Source organism: Benincasa hispida, chromosome 9, assembly GCF_027475165.1.
Source record: "Benincasa hispida cultivar pf3 chromosome 9, pf3_genome.v1.1, whole genome shotgun sequence".
Taxonomy (NCBI): Eukaryota; Viridiplantae; Streptophyta; class Magnoliopsida; order Cucurbitales; family Cucurbitaceae; genus Benincasa; species Benincasa hispida.
Genome location: NC_143486.1, coordinates 63,816,639 through 63,835,610, shown reverse-complemented (window position 1 = coordinate 63,835,610; position 18,972 = coordinate 63,816,639). Strand labels below are relative to the sequence as shown.

General features: G+C 34.4%; 1 protein-coding gene and 1 pseudogene across 1 annotated transcript; both read right to left on the bottom strand.

Moving 5' to 3' along the window:
* Positions 1 to 6,260: 6,260 nt before the first annotated feature.
* On the bottom strand, positions 6,261 to 6,989 carry LOC120090834 (secreted RxLR effector protein 161 pseudogene; annotated as a pseudogene).
* A 2,145-nt stretch (positions 6,990 to 9,134) lies between these two features.
* LOC150033995 (uncharacterized) lies at positions 9,135 to 10,004 on the bottom strand. The gene has a single exon (XM_090317176.1). The coding sequence runs from the start codon at positions 10,002 to 10,004 to the stop codon at positions 9,135 to 9,137; it is 870 nt and encodes a 289-aa protein (XP_090173302.1).
* Positions 10,005 to 18,972: the final 8,968 nt, after the last annotated feature.

The following is an 18,972-nucleotide window of genomic DNA, read 5'->3' as shown; positions in this document are numbered from 1 at the left end:
GACACAAACATAAAATAATATTAAATTCATTGTCCTTTTAATTCATTTTCTTATTAAATTCATTCTCTTTAAAGTCAATCCAAAAATAAAAAACATACCATGTATAAAAAACTAGCTATTAGACACAAACATAAAATAATATTAAATTCATTTTCCTTTTAATTCATTTTCTTTTTAAATTTCAATTTTTTTTTTATTTTAAATCAATCCAAAAATCAAAAGTCCATCATATGTTAATCTCTTAATGATCCACCATTCAACCAATATGCTGCCACATGTCTATATGCAGATGGTCTAGTAATGCCACGTCATCCACCATGGTATTTTCTTTATAGACTTGTTTCGATCATACCGTCTTCGTTTTAGCTCCGATTTGAGTGATTCAAGAGGTGTTGGAATCGTTATTCCGAGCTCTATGCTATGGACATATTAAAACACTAAGATTTTCAGTAATTAAAAATTGAATCATCAAAACATTGATTAATTAATGAATTAAAATTAATTAATTTGAGATTAAGAGCCAAAAAGCCAACAATCTCTCCTTTTTGATAATGACAAACCATTCAAGAAAAATAGCTTGAAATACATGTAAACCATATGTAGCACATAATAAAATTCAACATATCACCATAAAGATCATTCTTGAAATTCACTCAAAAAAAATAAACTCTCCCCCTAATTAATACAATCAGAATCATAACAAATTTATAGCAAATTTTTCTTAAACTTCTCCTCCTTTGGAATCATAAAAAAGAATAATTAAGAAAAATTTAGAACTATATAAATGTTTCCCTTAAAAACATGAACATAAATTTAGCACAACTCCCCCTAAGAATATTAACACATACTTTCCATATCTCCCCCTATCAAAATGCCTTCTAAAAGATTTAACAAGTAAAATTATAAAATCAAGAGGCATCACAACGAATAATACCGAGTTAAAGCCTATTTTTGCAAAAGTTTTCTTCATTCAAAGGCTTGGTAAAAGTATCCGCTAATTGATTATTAGAGCCTACAAATTCAAGAGTAATATTATCTTTTTGCACATGCTCTCTAATAAAGTGATGCCTAATATCAATATGCTTAGTCCTAGAATGATGTATAGGATTTTTAGTCAAATTAATAGCACTAGTATTATCACAAAATATAGGCACATTATCAAACTTTAATCCAAAATCACAAAGAGTTTGTTTCATCCAAAGAATTTGAGCACAACAACTAGCAACTGCAAGAAAAATAATTAATATAGTATTTTAATAAATCATAATCAATAGAAAGCAAGAAAAATCTCATTCTATTTTTCCAATAACTATAATTAGTACCATTAAAGAAAGGAGGCTTTGTAGTAGATTGACTATCGGTAAAAGGGATAAAACCTAAAGTTGTCATAGCTAAAAAACAATTAAGTTTATCAAGAAATAAATATTTTAAGAAGAGCAACTCTGATACCAATTGTTGGATCGATATGACAACCCTAGAGGGGTGAATAGGGTTTAATTAAACTTTTTTTTTTAAATTAACCCAATTAAACTAATTAATACACTTTTTATAAATAATAAGAAAAATTCAATTTATGCAACAAATAAGATGACAAAAATGTGATAATTTAATTCTATCAAATTTTAGCAAATAAATAAGAACAAACTAAAACATACAATAAATTGCTTAAATTAATTGCAAAAATAAAAAGGAAAGAGTTAGAGAAGAAGACACCGTAATTTTTATAGTGGTTCGGTCAAACTCGACCTACTCCACTCCCCAAGCGCCTCTTGGGAATTTGAATAAAATCTTTCCGACTCTTTCCACGGATTATAGTCCAACCGTTACACCACCGTTTCTTTTACGGGTTCAAGAGCAAACCCGATCCTTTCCACGGTTTAGGATCAAACCGTTACAAATGTTGGAATTTTTTAAGAACACAATACAACTTTCACTAGAGTGGATTTACAAGTTTAAGCACTCAACAAGTTTATCCTCATAATACAATAACACTCTCTCAAGAATAAGATGAAAAGAAAAAAATTGGGAACTTAGACAGAGCAACAATGGAACTTTTGAGTTTTGGAGGATTATGAAATGTAAAATTTGTTTGTTTAAAATTTGGAGAGGAAGATGGTTTATATAGAGATGAAAATGTTTTTAGAAACCACAATTCATTTGGACCATTGGATTTCAGAAAAGAAAAATCAATGATGGAGATTTTAAACTAAACTAGTCGTTAGATACAAAAAAAAATATATAATATTAAATTCCTTTTCTTTTGAAATTCATTTTCCTTTTAATTCATTTTCTTTTTAAATTCATTCTTTTTAAAGTCAATTCAAAAATAAAAACATATTATGTGTCAAAAACTAGCCGTTAGACACAAACCTAAAATAATATTAAACTTATTTTCCTTTTAATTCATTTTCTTTTTAAATTCATTCTTTTTAAAGTCAATCCAAAAATAAAAAACATACCATGTGTAAAAAACTAGCCGTTAGACAAAAAAATAAAATAATATTAAATTTATTTTCCTTTTAAATTTCTTTTAAATTTCAATTTTTTTAAATTTTAAATCAATCTAAAAATCAAAAGTCCATCATATGTTAATCTCTTAATGATCCACCATTCAACCAATATGCTGCCACATATCTACATGCAAATGGTCTGGTTATGCCACGTTATCCACAACTGTATTTTCTCTATAGACTTGTTTCGGTCATATTGTCTTTGTTTTAGCTCCGATTTGAGTAATTCAAGAGGTGTTGGAATCGTTGTTCCGAGCTCTATGCTATGGACATATTAAAACACTAAGATTTTCAGTATTAAAAATTGAGTTTGTTATCATCAAAACATTGATTAATTAATTAATTAAAATTAATTATTTTGAGATTAAGGGTCAAAAAGCCAACAGATCAGACCATCTGTAGTAGTTTATAACACTTGTAAACCTCTAAAAAGCGGACGGTATCCATAGTGTCAACAAGGCATGATCCACTTGTATGTCTCACATACATGCTTAAGTTTACATACAATAACCACGGATCTTAGTTTTTTGGATATGAGTAAATGTAAATAAAATAACTCTTATTTTATTATAATAACGTGTATAAACTGTTTACAACCTACGAGACGCCGGGAGAATGAGGATACTAATCCCAACACAAACAGTTGCTTGCTTATTTTCCACATAACAAAATATCTAAACAGTATCTAATTCAATATTTTTACTGAGGTTTACTTCCATCGAAGAGGAGCAATATTGATGCAATCGTCGATGGAGCTTTAGCAGACAAAACACTGATTGAAGCAAGCCAACTCATATCAACCATGGCAGAGAACTCTCAGAATTTTGGGACAAGGATTCTTAATAACACTGTTTCTCAATCTAGTGAAGTAAGTGAGCTAAGGACGTAAATATCTAATCAAGTTTCCCTTTTTACCTAGGTTGCCCAAGGAGGTCTTCCTCAAATCAAAGCATGCAAAGCATGTGGATTAGCCGGGCATACATCTGAGGCTTGTCCACAAGCCTAAGTCAATGTCATTGGAGGATTTCAGAGGAAGTACAACCCCCATGGGAAACTTATAACCAAGGGTGGTGAGATCATCCCAATTTCAAATGGGGATCTCAAGGGCAATACGAGAACTAGAACCAATCTTCTTCTTCAAGCTCTTCAGGTATGTCTCTAGAGGATGTAGTTAAATCCCTTGCTGATCGCTCCTTGAAATTTCAACAGGAACTCCACAATTTGCAAAAGAAAAACATCCAACGTCAACAAGACACCAAATCCTTTCAACAAGAGACTAGACAAGGCTTCTCAAATTTGGACACACAAATCACGCAACTTGTAACTGTGGTAAGCAAACTGGAGAGTAAATCATCCGATGGGGTCCCCGCTCAGAGCATACAAATGTAAGTGCAATCACTTTCAGAAGCGGTAAGAAAATTCCTTCCTCCTCTTAAGGTGTTAACCCAATTCAATCACCCCCCAAGAAGCCAAAAAAGATAAATGAGCATAAAAACAAGGTAAATGATTATGAGAAAGTTTCCATCTTTCCAGAGGTATGTAACTATTCTCCCCCTAGGGTAGAACCTAAAGGAGAGGACGCCGATTTAGAACTAATTGAAATGTTTAAGAAGGTACATGTCAATATCCCTTTATTGAATGTTAATACAAAAAATTCCTAGACATGCAAAGTTCTTAAAAGATTTGTGTACAAGGAAAAGAAAAGGAAAAGAGGAGGAAAGAGTCACTTTGAGTAAAAATGTGTTTGCTTTATTGAAAAAGGACATGCCTTAAAAGTGTAGAGACCTTGGAATGTTTACTTTACCTTGCAAGATAGGAGAAAGGATTATTACTCAAGCTATGCTAGATTTAGGTACTTCAATAAATGTCATGCCTTTTCATGTTTATGAAGACCTAAAGTTGTATGGCCTACAAAAAATGAATGTTTGCATACAGCTAGCCGATAGGTCATATATTCAACCCCTAGGCATAGTAGAGGATGTTTTGTTAAGAGTTGGTGAATTAATCTTTGCAGTTGATTTTTATATTTTGAAAATGGATGAACGATACTTTACTTCTTCCAATATTTTACTTGGTAGTCCCTTCATGAAAACAACAAAAACTAGATTCGATGTTGATAAGGGGTCTTCATTAGTAGAATTTGATGGAGAAGTAAAGTATTTCTACATTTATGATGCCAAGAAATTTCCTGAAGAGTATTTTTCTCTTTGCTCCATAAATACGCATGATGAGATTGATGATATTGTAAAATCCATGTTGTGTAAAAGTTCTAATTGTTTGGTTGCTCCTTCCATTGATTATGAGTTTGATTTGATTTCCCATAATTCTTCTCAATCATCTCTCAATTTTTGCAAACATAATAATTCAAACAAAAAGTATTTTTCTAATTCTTCTCTTGAAATTTATAAAAATGAACAATCATCTTCAAAAGATAATGATTTGAATTCCTCCAATAATTTTTGTCAAAATGTTGATACTTTAAAAATAAATTCAAAATCTCAAAATAAAGTTTGTTTAAATGAAAAACCTTCAATTCATAATTCTAATTCAAAATTTGTTTCTAATTACAAAAACAAAAATAAGACTTCTAATCTTTGCCCTATTCTTAAAGTGCAAGAAAAAAGGATTGAGCCCAAAGGTCTCCCATCTCCTAAGAAGAGAAAATCCTTGGGAAATTGTTTTAAGAACCTCAAGAAGAAAGGGCCTAAAAAGACCGAAAATTTTGATGTTCCTTGAAACAGGAAGGACTTTCAAGGTGAATGGGCATAAACTCAAAATCCACAATGAAGGGCATGTAATTCAAGTCCAATTGGGCTTGCGTTTCACTAATCCCTCATACACTTGATACCCCTCTTCTATAATGTTGAGCAAATGATGCTAAAAATTTGCAAGACAGAACAATTTTTCTTTTCTTTTCCTTTCTTTCTTTTCTTTTTCATTTCCTTTCTTTCTTTATTTTTATTTTTATTTTTTGCATTTCTTAGCATATTTTTGTTAATAAAAAGAATAATTGATTATTTTCCCTTTCTTTGTAGGTTATATCAATACAAAAGAAAAAGGAGAGCTTAAAAAGAAAAACAAAACAAAAGCAAGGAATTCTCTCTTAAGCAAATAGATAATCAATCACAAAAACCAGAGAAGTTTCTCTCTACGTACCCTACTTTTTATTCTTGATCTCATTTCCATATTTCAAATATTGAGGACAATAATGTTCCATCTTTAAGATGGGGGTGGGAAACATTACATATTTTTTGTTGTTTTTTATTAGCTTTGCTCAAAATGAGCCTTACTGAAAAGTTTACTCTATAATGATCTATATAGAACCCTGAATCATATGAGCTTGGGTTAGATTTAGATTTAATCATTTTGATATTTTGATATTTTTATATCTTGACTATATGATGTTGGTTTAAAAACCAGGGCTGCACAAAAAAAAAAAAAATCTCACGCACTCTGATATATATTTGAAGAAAACAGACAAAACAAAATATTATGGAAGCAAAATATATTAGTGAGAGAAAGAAAAGTAATGGAACTCCCTATTTTTTATTCAATTGATGGACTTACATTTATAGTCTAATAACAACATAATAACCACTAACCACTAACATAATGCTTACTAAAAATAGCAATGTGTGGACTTCTTCTTCCACACGATCCAGAAGATTCGGTCTTGAATCATGACCGGATTATTAGCTCACACTACTCCCCCTAATCCTGACATGATCCTAAATCACACACACCAAGTAGCTAACGCATAGCAGCTAACTTCACTCCGGTCAATTCTTTGGTCAGTGCGTCGGCTCGTTGTTCTCCGGTGTTGACAAATTCAACGACAATTTTCCCCTTCTTGACACACTCACGAATGAAATGAAAGCGTGTATCTATGTGCTTACTGCGGCCATGAAATACGGGATTCTTCATTAGAGCTATCGCGGATTTGTTATCCACGAACAATGTTACCGATCTTGGCTCCATTCCGGTTAACTCGCTAACAAGGCTTCTTAACCACAACGCTTGGCAAGCCGCGATAGTGGCTGCCATGAACTCGGCTTCGCAAGATGAGAGAGCCACCGTCTTTTGCTTTTGTGAATTCCATGAAACCAAGCTTTCATTTAAGTAGAACGCCATTCCACTTGTGCTTTTCCTCCCATCGAGATCACCGGCTAAATCACTGTCAAGGTAGCCAAATATATCGACTTCTCGGGGACCTTTCACATAAGTGAGCCCAAAGTGAATTGTCCCTCTCAAATACCTAAGTATTTGCTTGACCACCTTGTGATGCATGGCCGTAGGCCTTTTCATATACCTGTTCGTCATCCCAACAACATATGAGAGATCCGGTCTTGTGTTTAGCAAGTATCTAAGACAACCAACGATGCTTTTATACTCCGTAGCATCAATTGGTGCTCCTTCCATGTCTTTGTGAAGTTGTGCCTTGGGTTCCATCGGGTACTTCGTGGCATTGCAGTCATCCATTCCGAACTGGGACAAGATTCTTTTGGCATAAGTTGGTTGTTTGAGCAAGATTCGACCCTTCTGTTGTTCCACTTCAATCCCTAAGTAGTAAGAGAGAAGACCCTAATCGCCCATTTAAAATTTTCCATCATTTTTTGATAGAACTTGTTGACATTTTCGGTGCTACTTCCCGTTACAATGAGATCGTCAATATACACTCCAACAAGAACACTTTCTTCTCCTTCTCTTCTTGTGTAGACTGCTTGCTCTTAAGTGCATTTCCCAAAGCCAAGCTCTTTGAGACTCTTATCAAGTCAAATGTTCCAAGCTCGTGGAGTTTTTCCCAATCCGTAGAGAGCCTTCGACAACCTATACATCTTGTGTTTTTGGTTTGGAACCTCAAATCCCTCCGGTTGAGTAACATATACTTCCTCTTCCAATTCCCCGTTGAGAAACGCTGACTTCATATCTAGATGGTGTACCTCCCAATTTCGGTTTGCAGCGAGGGCAAGAATGATTCGAATGGTGTCAAGTCGATGCCTTGTCTTTGTACATAGCCTTTAGCAACCAATCTTGCTTTGTGCTTGACAACTTCTCCATTATAGTCTTTCTTGTTCTTCACCACTTACAACTTCCTCATTTTAGACCAATGGGTTTGTGTCCTGGTGGAAGCTCGGTTAGACTCCATGTGTTATTCTTCTCAATGGATTTCAGCTCGTTCTCCATTGCTTCATACCAGTGGGCCTCGGTCACAGCTTCTTGGTAGCAAGTCGGTTCTTCGGACACCACCATCATCACCTCATTTTCTTATTCTTCACCACCTACAACTTCCTCTGTGTTGGTGTAGATGTCAGCGAGAGATCTTAGATGGACTGGTGTGTTCGTCGATGGAGTAGATGGACTAGTCTCTCCAATTTCGGGTATCTCGGCTATTTATGGTGCGACATTTTCGACCCCGGTTTCTGTATCCTCCATATTATTGACCTCTTCGGAACAAAATTGGTCCATCATCTGAACTCCGAATTCTCCTTGCCATCATTAACGCCTTCGTTCCAAGCCCATTCAAGATTCTCTTGAAAAACGACATCTCTACTAATTTGTAGTTTTCCACGGCTCGGGTCATATAAGCGATGAGCTTTGCATCCTTCTTCAACACCAAAATATACCATCGGCGAGCTTCGGTCGTCGAGTTTCTTGAGGTGAGGGGTTGTGTTTTTTACATATGCCACACAACCAAACACTCTCAAGTGTGCAAGATGTGGCTTTTTCCCCATCCAAGATTCAAATGGTGTGCATTCACAAAGGGCCTTCTTTGGAAGATGGTTTAACACATAAACCGTGTGTCTCACTGCCTCTCCCCAAAACCTTGCTGGCACGTGCATGCTTTTGAGGAGTGATCTCGTCATCACCATTAGGTGCGGTTACGACGCTCTACGACGCCATTCTGTTGCGGTGAATATGGAGCAGTGAGGTGTCGCTCGATACCTTCTTTTTCGCAAAATTGAGGGAACTTCGCAGATAAGAACTCGCCACCTCGATCCGTCCGGAGCGTTCCAATCTTGTACTCTGTCTTATTCTCCATCAAGAGTTTGAATTTCTTGAATACTTCAAGTGTGTCACTTTTTGCCTCCAACATGTACAGCCACATCCATCTTGTGGAATCGTCAACGATCAGCAGAAAATACTTGTTGCCAGCGAGAGTATACGGTGAAATCGGTCTGCAAATATTGGCATGGAGGAGTTCTAGCGGCTTTTCTGCTCTATAGGTTGATTGGCACGGGAACGACAACCTCGCTTGTTTGGTAATCATGCACGCTTCGCATAGCTTGTTCGGTTGATCCACTGGTGGTACTCCAACTGCCAATTTCTTCTCGCCCATGAGCATCAAGTCATGAAAGTTGACATGGCTAAGTCTCGCATGCCACAACCATGCTGGATCTTCTAGGCTCGTCAGAAGGCAGGCTTGCTTGAACGTCTTCAAGGTTATCTTGTACAAACGATTTTGTGTTCGCTTCATCGACATCAAGAGCTTCCCGCTCCTGTCAGACACTTTCATGGCATCTCCCGCCATTTGCACCTTGTTCCCATCTTCTGTCATTTTCCCGAGGCTTATGATGTTGCTACGTATCTTTGGAATGTAGTACATCTTTGAGAGTCTTCTGATCACTATTTTTGCACTCGAACACGACCGTTCCTTTTCCCATGATCTGAATGGTTGACCCATCGTCGAACTTCACCCTCCCGATGACGTTTATCCAATTCTTGGAACTTCTCGCAATGGCCAGTCATGTGGTTGCTAGCACCGTTGTCAAGGTACCAAACGTCATTATTTTCTCCATTTTTGTCCTTGCGATACATCTCCGACAACAACCGCTCTTTGCTGAGTAGTACGGCATCCTTCTGATCAGGTCTAATGCGTGTTCCCTCCTGGGACACGGCCATCATCAAAGTCGGTCCTTCATCGGCGGTGCAAGTTAGATGAGCTTCGTCGTCACGACCTTTTCTGCGGCACTTCGATGCGTAATGTCCCATCTTGTTGCAAGTGAAGGACTTTATGTGACTTTTGTCACGAGTTCCATTTCCAGTGTTGCTAGTGCCTCTCGCACTATTTTGACGCTCCACGCCATGACCACGACCACGACCTCGTCTTCGTCCTTGCCATCTTCTGTGATCGCTACCACCGAATCCGTGCCTTTTGTTCACCAAAGAGTTTTCACCGCTATTCCCTTTCTCTTTTGCTTTCCACTCAGCATGGGTAAGTAGGAGTTGTACATCGGAGTTGTTGTTGGTTACTTGAAGTCGCGTCGTCCGTTCCTCGTACACCTTCATTCGTCCAATCGCCTCTTCACACGGCATGGTTTCAAGATCTAGGAATTGCTCGATTCCGATGACGATGGGGAAATATTTTTCGGGGACGGAGTCCAAGAGTTTCTTGACCAATGATGAATCCTCAAGTGCAACACCGAGGGTGGAGAACTTGCTTGCTAATCCGCTGATTTTTCTCGCGAACTCATCGATTGTCTCGGTTTCCTTCATCCGAAGAACATCAAACTCGCTCTTCAAGGTTTGAACTCACGCCATCTTTACCCGCTCGCTGCCCAAGTACCTCGTCTTGAGACTATCCCGTATTTCCTTTGCAGTCTTCTTCTTCGCGATTTGTAGAAGCACGTCTTCCGGGATGCATTGGAGAATGTACGCGCACGCCTTTTTGTCCTTCTTTACATCCACTTCGGATCCTTTCACCGGCTCTATCGCCTCCCAAACTCCTTGGGCGTCGAGGATTGCTTCCGCTATTATCGCCCACACCGTGTAGTTGTGAGGAGTCAGCATCGGGTAGAGAATTGGCACTCCGCCGTTCTCCTTCGCTTGCTGCGAGACACTCGACATCTTCGTTGGACGGTGGAAACTGCGATGAGAAGATAACCTGGCTTTGATACCAAATATTGGTTTAAAAACCAGGGTTGTGCACAAAAAAAAATCTCACGCACTCTGATATATATTTGAAGAAAACAAACAAAACAAAATATTCTGGAAGAAAAATATATTAGCGAGAGAAAGAAAAGTAATGGAACTCCCTATTTTTTATTCAATTGATGGACTTACATTTATAGTCTAATAACAACATAATAACCACATTTGATCATGATTTTGAGATTTTGAATCATAATTTTTTTTATGCTCCATAAGAGCATATTGCTTTAATTGCATAATTGATTGAATGCATGAAAACACATAATAAAAGAATCTCATTCATTTTCTTTTATCATTTGATTTGCACAATCATTTCATTCTTATCAATGAAATTAAATTTTGATGACACACTTTTCGAAGTAAAGGTACAAATAAAATTTTAGACCTCTTCAAATTTTCAAACAAAAATCCATTTTGCAAAAGAAAAATTGTTTCCTTCTAAATTCATAAAAAAAATCGAATACTTAGTCCTTTTAGATTTATTTAGAATCTTAAAACTTTTAGAAATTTCATATCTACTCAATTTTCTTCATTACCCCGATAGGACAACTTTTGGTCTAAGAACAATCATCTTCGTAGAGTAGCAAATCTAGACAAAGAGGATAAAATGGGGCCTTCTAAAAAAAAAAAAAAAGAAATTGCTAGCATAAAAAATAATAATAATAAAGCAAGCTTGCAAAATAACATAACTACCTTCATCGTGTTTCTGTTAGAGCCCGCAAGAAAAGAGCGATAGGTTCTCGATGGTGTGAGTGTGAAAGCTATCCCTCTAGGTAAAAGAAATGTCAATTAAGTTTTGTGTGCATGAGTTTAAAAAGGCACCCTTGTCTTAAAATTTCCTCTCTCTAATGCAACTTAGATATCTCTTAAACTGATAATCGGGCCAGTGTAAGGCGAAGAGGAATTAAGAGATAGGTGTCACCTTTCACTAGTTTTGGTCTTTAAATAAACTAAAACTTAGTAGTCTTTTTATGACTTTTCAAGAAATAGACATTTTCTTTTTAAAAAATAAGTTTCAACTCTTTGTAAACAAAAATTTAAATTTTTTATTAGACATTTGTATCGTTACTTTCTTGACTGTTGAGAAAAGAGACGAGCGTCAAATGAATGTGTGAATTAATTGAATGAATAAACCATTTGAAAAGTCACAATAAAAATGAATCCATATTTTACTTGAATGAATGCATATTTCTACTCTTTAACTTGCTCGGGACGACCAAGAGCTAAGTTGGGGATAGTTTGTTAAGTCTTGAAAAGAACCATGATTTATATTTTAATTCCCTCAATTCTACTTCAATTCTTTGCTTAAAATGTTTATTTTATAGGTAAAATCCGATCTCAACATCAATGGAGTCATCATGAAGATTTTGGAGCTAAATCGAGCCCAAAATAGACCAAGCAAATCACTTAAGAAGAAGATCAAAGCAAAATTACCATTCTACCCCTCATCCAAAGCAAATTAACACATTTCAAAAATACGCGGAGCGTGGCAACGCTCCCAAATCAACACAGTCCAATGCTACCTCAACGCTAAAAGATAGAATGCTACATTTTGCTGCAAAACAGGGTAGCGTTGCAACGCTCTACACAGCGTCATGACGCTCTGGAAAATGATGGAAAAATAAAAAATGTGCACGCACCTGCGCAAGTCAGCGTCGAGCCCTCAAATGCATAGGGTCGCAACGCTGTGACCCTCTTCAGTACAAAAACTCCACTTTCAAACTTCAAACAAAGGAAGAACATCATTTTTTTTTTAGAGAAAATTCAATTCACACAAAAATTTGAGAGCTTTTATCTGTATTTTTAGAGAGATTCTATCAAAATTACTTCACTCATTGTATCAATCATTTAATTCTCCATGGAATTCTTCAAGGATTTGCATCTCTTTGAGTAGGTAAGTCTTTATCTTAGAGAATTATGTAGAATAGCATTTTCTCGAGAATTTTCTTTAAATTTCTTCATGTAATTACTTGTTCTTGAATGTAATTCCTGAAATTTTGAATAATTTTTTTTAAAAATAAATTGACAACTCAATTTTGTTAAATTTTTGTATGCAAAATTACATGGTTCTATAACAAAATTGTAATTAGGTTGCAAGAATTAGTAATCTTGATAGAAAACCTGGACTTCTTTTCCTATTTTCTTGAAAGATCCGACTAGTTTAGAATATTCAATCAATCTTGAATTTTCAGTCTTTTAATTTCAAGAATTGTCATAGTTGAGAAAACCCATGAGTTTAATGCAATTTAGGGATTACTTGTGGAATGTGTTTAGGAAGCAATTAAGAACAAGCAATTAAGAACTAAGTTAGAGTTAATTGTTTAATTGACTAATTAGAGCATTAGGTTACTTCCTTAACGAACCATGGAACAACTTAATTGCATGATATAAATTGCTACTCTACATAATATCTCCAAGATTTCTTTTCCCATTGAAATTCATTGCATAATCTCTCTCATTTCTCTTATTACTAGAATCTTCCTATCAATTCTTGCATTTATTTTGATTTATTGTAGTTTCTTTACAAACAAGCCCCTTCAGTTGTTATCTTTTCGAATTCAAAGTTCATTTTTGGCTAATTTATAGAGGTTCCCTTAGGATCGATCTCTTGCTCCACTATTTCGACCTAGTAGTTTTAGCCGTAGTTTGAGTCTTATAAATTTTATTTCTTTGGATTAGATAGAACTCACGACACCTATTTTCAGTACCGAACAATAGTATAATAAAAGAGTTTGATTAATTATTCAATTATAATAGGAGCTTCAAGCTACAGGTCCACTAGGTCCCCTCTTGCTCAACAGGGATTAAATGAGAATCAATTTTGGATCGATTTGAGTCGTTCAAATTAATTGAGAGAATTAATTATATGCGATATAATTAATTTAATTATATATGATATAATTATTATAATATATTTAATACATTATAATATAAAGTTTATTTGAGAGGAAATAAATATTTGAATATGATTGAAATACTAATTATGTGAATTTGATTCATATAATTAAATTTAGTATAAATGAGATTTATATCAAATACCGTGCATAATGAGAGAATGAAAAACTAAGGGTAATATTGTATTTGATACAATAGCAAACTATAGGTTATATGTTATATTTGATATAACATATAGTTTAATATATATATATATATATATATATATATATATATATATATATATATATATATATATATATATTATATATAAAGTGGTTATCATATAAATCTATATTATTTATTTTATTAAATAAATTTATTTTATTTATTTATTTTTTAAAAAATAATTTTGGGAGGAAGTTGTAACTACTTCCCCTTTTTCTCTCTACAACGTGCAAGAGTGAGGGGTGTGTAGGGTGGTTGGTTATAACCTTTTCTTCTTTCTAGAGTTTGATAGAGAAGAATACAGAAATTTTGCTTTGAGAAAAAGTTCTTAGTCCTTCCCCTCTTCCTCTCACAAACTCTATCTCTCTCTTCCAAAATCACAGAGCCCTCAAACTTCTATAATTCTCATCCTAGTAGAGAATATAGAAGGTTTTGATTGGTGGTGTTCAAATGAATCATCAGTTCGAGGAGGCTACATAGGAGTGAGAGGATGAGATGAGAGCCCAGTATTCGGAGCTTTTTCAAGAATAAACTTTCGTGGACGAAAGTTTCTTAAGAAGGGAAGAACATGACATCCGAAATTTTTATGTAATTTAAATTAAGTTGTTTTAAAGTATTTCAAAATTATTTTGGATTTTTTTTGGATAAATCAATCTTGATTTAGGTCAAGGAAGAATATTGAAATTTAAATTTGATTAAGAAAAATTTGGGATTTATCTCTAATTGTTTCAATTTTTGTTTAATTTGGAAAATGAATTAAAATTGGGAATTTTGGATTTTTCAGAAAACAATTAAATTAAATCGATTAGTTGAGATAATTTATTTGGAATTGTTTTCCTAAAAGGATTTGGGATTTGAAATCCAAAAAGAATTTTGGATATTTGGAATTCGAGAATAAAGAAAAAGAAAAGAGAAATTAGAAAATAAAAGATAAGATAAAGGACAGTGATATAGACACCAGGAACAGTACGAATGACTCAAAACTTTAAATATAGACTCGATGCAAATAAACGCCCCAAAAACATGGGCCCTTACAAACCAATTTGAAAAAAGAAAGCGATAAATTTATATAGTCCAATCCTGAAAACGTCAAATAATCGCAAAACCATACATTCCGCAGAACATTCATCATATGAATTACATAATGAAAAATGCTACCAGAACATTGAAGGTCCTTGAGCGGAAACATGGCTCTGATACCAATTGAAGAAACCATTGAAGGTCCTTGAGCAGAAACATGGAATCAGACCAAATACCCAAAATTTACAAAACATAACTTTTACAGCAAAAACATACAGATTATGCATTTAATAGAAAATTGCAGCATGCTTTAAAATAGAGATTACAGAAAAGAAAAAGGGTTTAAGAAACCTTACCCTTAAAAAACTCTTTTCCACGAGATTCCTTCTCTATATCTTGTCATGAACAATCTTGAACTCTCTAACCGTCTACGAGGAAACCAGGACGAAAGATTCCTTTATATTCTTTGGATGAGAATTTAGGAGTTTTGTGGGCTCTGGCTATTTTGGAAGAGATGGTTTCGAAAGTGTTGAGAGGAAGAGATGATGTTCCAATTTTCTCATAGAACCATTTTGTGTATCTCACTCTTGTGAAAACCACACTAGGAAGAAGAAGAATAACTCCTCTTTTCTTCCCCACTACCACCTTTTTAGAGAGAAAATAGGGGGAGGTTGTTACAACTCCCTCCCAAAATGATTTTAAAAAATAAACTAAATTAATTTATTTTCATAAATCGATTTAATATATTTATATGATAACTACCTTATCACATAATATGTATTAAACTATATTTTATATCAAATATAACACATAACCTATAGTTTCTATATTGTATCAAATACAATATAACCTATCATTTCTATTCTCTCACCAATGGCATTTAACATAAATTCCATTTATATTAAATATAATTATGTGAATCAAATTCATATAATTAACATTTGAATCATAATCAAATATTTATTTTCTCTGAAATAAACTTTATATAATAATGTATCAAAATACATTATAGTAATTATATCATATTGTTGGGAATGTTCTAGAACTAGTAGTTCATGTTAAACATTATATTTATCATAAAATAATATTGAGTAATTTATTCAACAAAGTTGTTGATTTTTCATTCTATTATGAAAATGAAATAAACATATCCATGGATATTGTGTGAATACTTTAACTTTATGTGGTGACATAAACAGGATCAAGTTAATAGTATATAGCCTAAATGGTCATATAAGTATATGGATGAAATTGGGTATCTCATCCTGGTAACACTATTGGATGTGACCCATTTTGTAGGTAATATAAATGATGTGATCTACGGATCATTCATGTAGAGACATGTGAGTGGGGGTATTCTATGCAATGAGTTTCTATATAGACTGGACCACAAAATAGTCATTTTTCTTTATAACGACCATTTACTGTTAAAACTGACTATTTCATTTTAAGTAATCTAGGTTAACTTGATCTTAATCCTGAGGTAGCTATGAACTCCTGTTTGTTCGTGATTATCCTTTGATCTGCATGGGTGAGAGTAGTCCAACAGCACTGCTCAATAAGCCTTCTATTTTGAGGATAAGACTGGATGAATAGCTAGAGACATAGCCTTGCAAGATGGAATTCACTTCTACCCGATTTAGGATTAGCAAATAGGTATTCTCTTAAGTACTAATTCTAGGTCTTGAACAATCAGGGCTCTACCTTCTCACGATAGAGAGAGGACTTGATTCATAAGTATTATGAATCAACATTGTTCATTAGAGGGTTAATATGAACTTAAGAAATGACATGTATTCACAGTGGTAAAATGGTGATCTTGACCAAGCTGTGATTACGAACGACCTATGAAGGATCGACTTACTGATCATGGTTATATCAAGTGGACATAATATATCTACAGTGAGGGGAGTTCAACTATGGGCTTTAGTGGAGTGACCCATTAGTTAATGAATGGGGTTTAATTTAGTATAATGAGTTTAGCCAATTAATCTCAGATCGTTGGAGCCCATGATCTGTAAGTCCACGAGGTCCCTTACTAGCTCGTAAATGGATTAACGTTAGAGTAGCATGATAAGTTAATTTGAAACGTTCAAATTAGAACTAAACGGAATATGAGAATTTATATTTAAATATGATTTAAATATATGAAGATGGATTTGTGTAAAAATTAATTTAACATTTGATATTAAATTAATTAGAATTAATTGAATTATTTAAATAATAATTTATTAATTTTATTAGAAAATTAATTTGTGAAATTAATTTTACAAAATTAATAATATTATCAATTTTAAAATCAAATTGAACTTTTTGAAATCATTTGGTTTTTGAAAAATTGAAAAATCAACACAAATGGAAATTTGGGTTTTTCCATTATCATCTTCAACTAGCTCACACAAAACCCATTTACATTTGCTTCAATAACTCCAAGCATGAGCTGCATCTCATGCAGCCATCTTCTTTGCATGATAGCCTGCAATAAATAAAGATGATTGGAGTGGAATTGAGACATGCATTCAAAGAGTTTTTTTAGAAAATTCGGGCTGAAGAAATTGTTCTTCAAATTGGGTTGTAGCAGTGAGCTTCTCTCTAAGTTTCCTTTCGTTCAAGCTGTTCTTGAGTCCCCAAGAGGATAGTGGGGAAGATCTTGAGGTGGTTCATAGTAAGTTTCGGAGAAGACAACAACTGAGAATCAAGATCTTAAGGAGTTTTTCAAAGGTATGACTTCAAACCCTCTTCTAATTGATGAGCATGCTTTAGTTTCTGCCAAAATTAATGAATTAGACTGCTTATTGATCCTTGTTGCTTCCGCTGCATGCTGATATACTCTAACATATATATAATTAGATTAAATTAATTATATCACATATAATTAATTCCGTCATTTAAATTGAACAAGTCAAAATAATCCAAAAATTGATTCTCATAGACATGTAGCTTGAAACTCCAACAGTACGTGAATAATTAATTAAACTTCTTTAATTAAATTATTCACCATCCGTTAACTGTTAGGCACTCTATTAAAGACCGACAGTTGCACTCTTCACACTACAGATATATTTATGTGTCCATTGGACATAACCAGTCAACGGTACGATGACCCTTCACAAATTACTTGTAAGTATAGCACTTGGCCAAAATTACCGTTTTGCCACTGTAGTTACATCTAACTCCTTAAGTACCATTGATCCCTCTAATGAACAATAAATCATAGGTTAACTATGACTAAACCTCTCTCGGGTCAGAAGAGGGTGTGGCGTCACATTGTTCAAGGCCCGGAATCAGCCCTTAAGGGAGCAATTTATCTACTTATCCCAACATTGGGGAAGGAGTAAATTTCATCTTGTGTAGCTGTGTTTCTAACTCCCTAATCAGACGAATCCCTAAAATGGTAGGCTTGTTGAGTCGGCGATCTGACCACTCTCACCTATACAAATCAAAAGTCCGCTTTCATAGGCAGAAATTCACAACTCATTCAGGATTCAGGCCATGTTACCTATGGTCATCCTGGTGAAATGAAAGTCTCTATTATGAATGATGTTATATAATGATACTAAAAATTTCGTGGTTCGGTCTTATACAAACTCCTTTGTATAGAATAACACCACTTACATGTCTCCACATGAATGAACGGGATCGGATCATTTGTAGCACTTTACAATAATTGTAACATCTAAAAAGCAGGTCATACTCGTAGTGTCACCAGGATAAGGTATCCAACCTTATCCATCTACTATAGACCATTTAGGTTATTATTCAAACATGATCCACCTATATGTTTCTACATATATGTTTAAGCTACAAGGTTTGATGTTAGTTATTGGTTTGTGGTTAATGCAACTAATTTTGAAATAAAACATCACATATTTTACTACATAAATAAAATGTTTGTACATTACAATTACAAATTATGGGACCCTATGAGATTTAAGGTATCAACCCCAACAATCTCCAACTTGACCTAAAGTTAGTGGGGCGTACAATGTATAAGTCATACTAAAACACAAAGTACAAAAACAATAAAGTAGGGCATAGCACGCCTAGTACAAATCTCCCACTTGCCCTAGTCTAAACGTAGCCTGTTGCATAGACCTATACTCTGCAGGTGACCCTCAAACACCTTAGCTGTGAGGGCCTTTGTAAATGGACCAGCAATGTTATGCTCCAAAGCTATCTGTGTAACGATCACGTCTCCTCGGTGCACAAGCTCTCAAATAAGATGATACTTCTGCTCTATATGCTTCCCTCATTTGTGACTCTGAGACTCTCGAGAATTAGCCACAACACCATTATTATCACGATAAAGTGTGATGAGCTTTAACAAGTCTGGAACAACTTCCTCAGACAGGAATATCCTGAGACAAACAGTTTCCTTAGTAGCTTCATAAACCGCTACATACTCAGACTC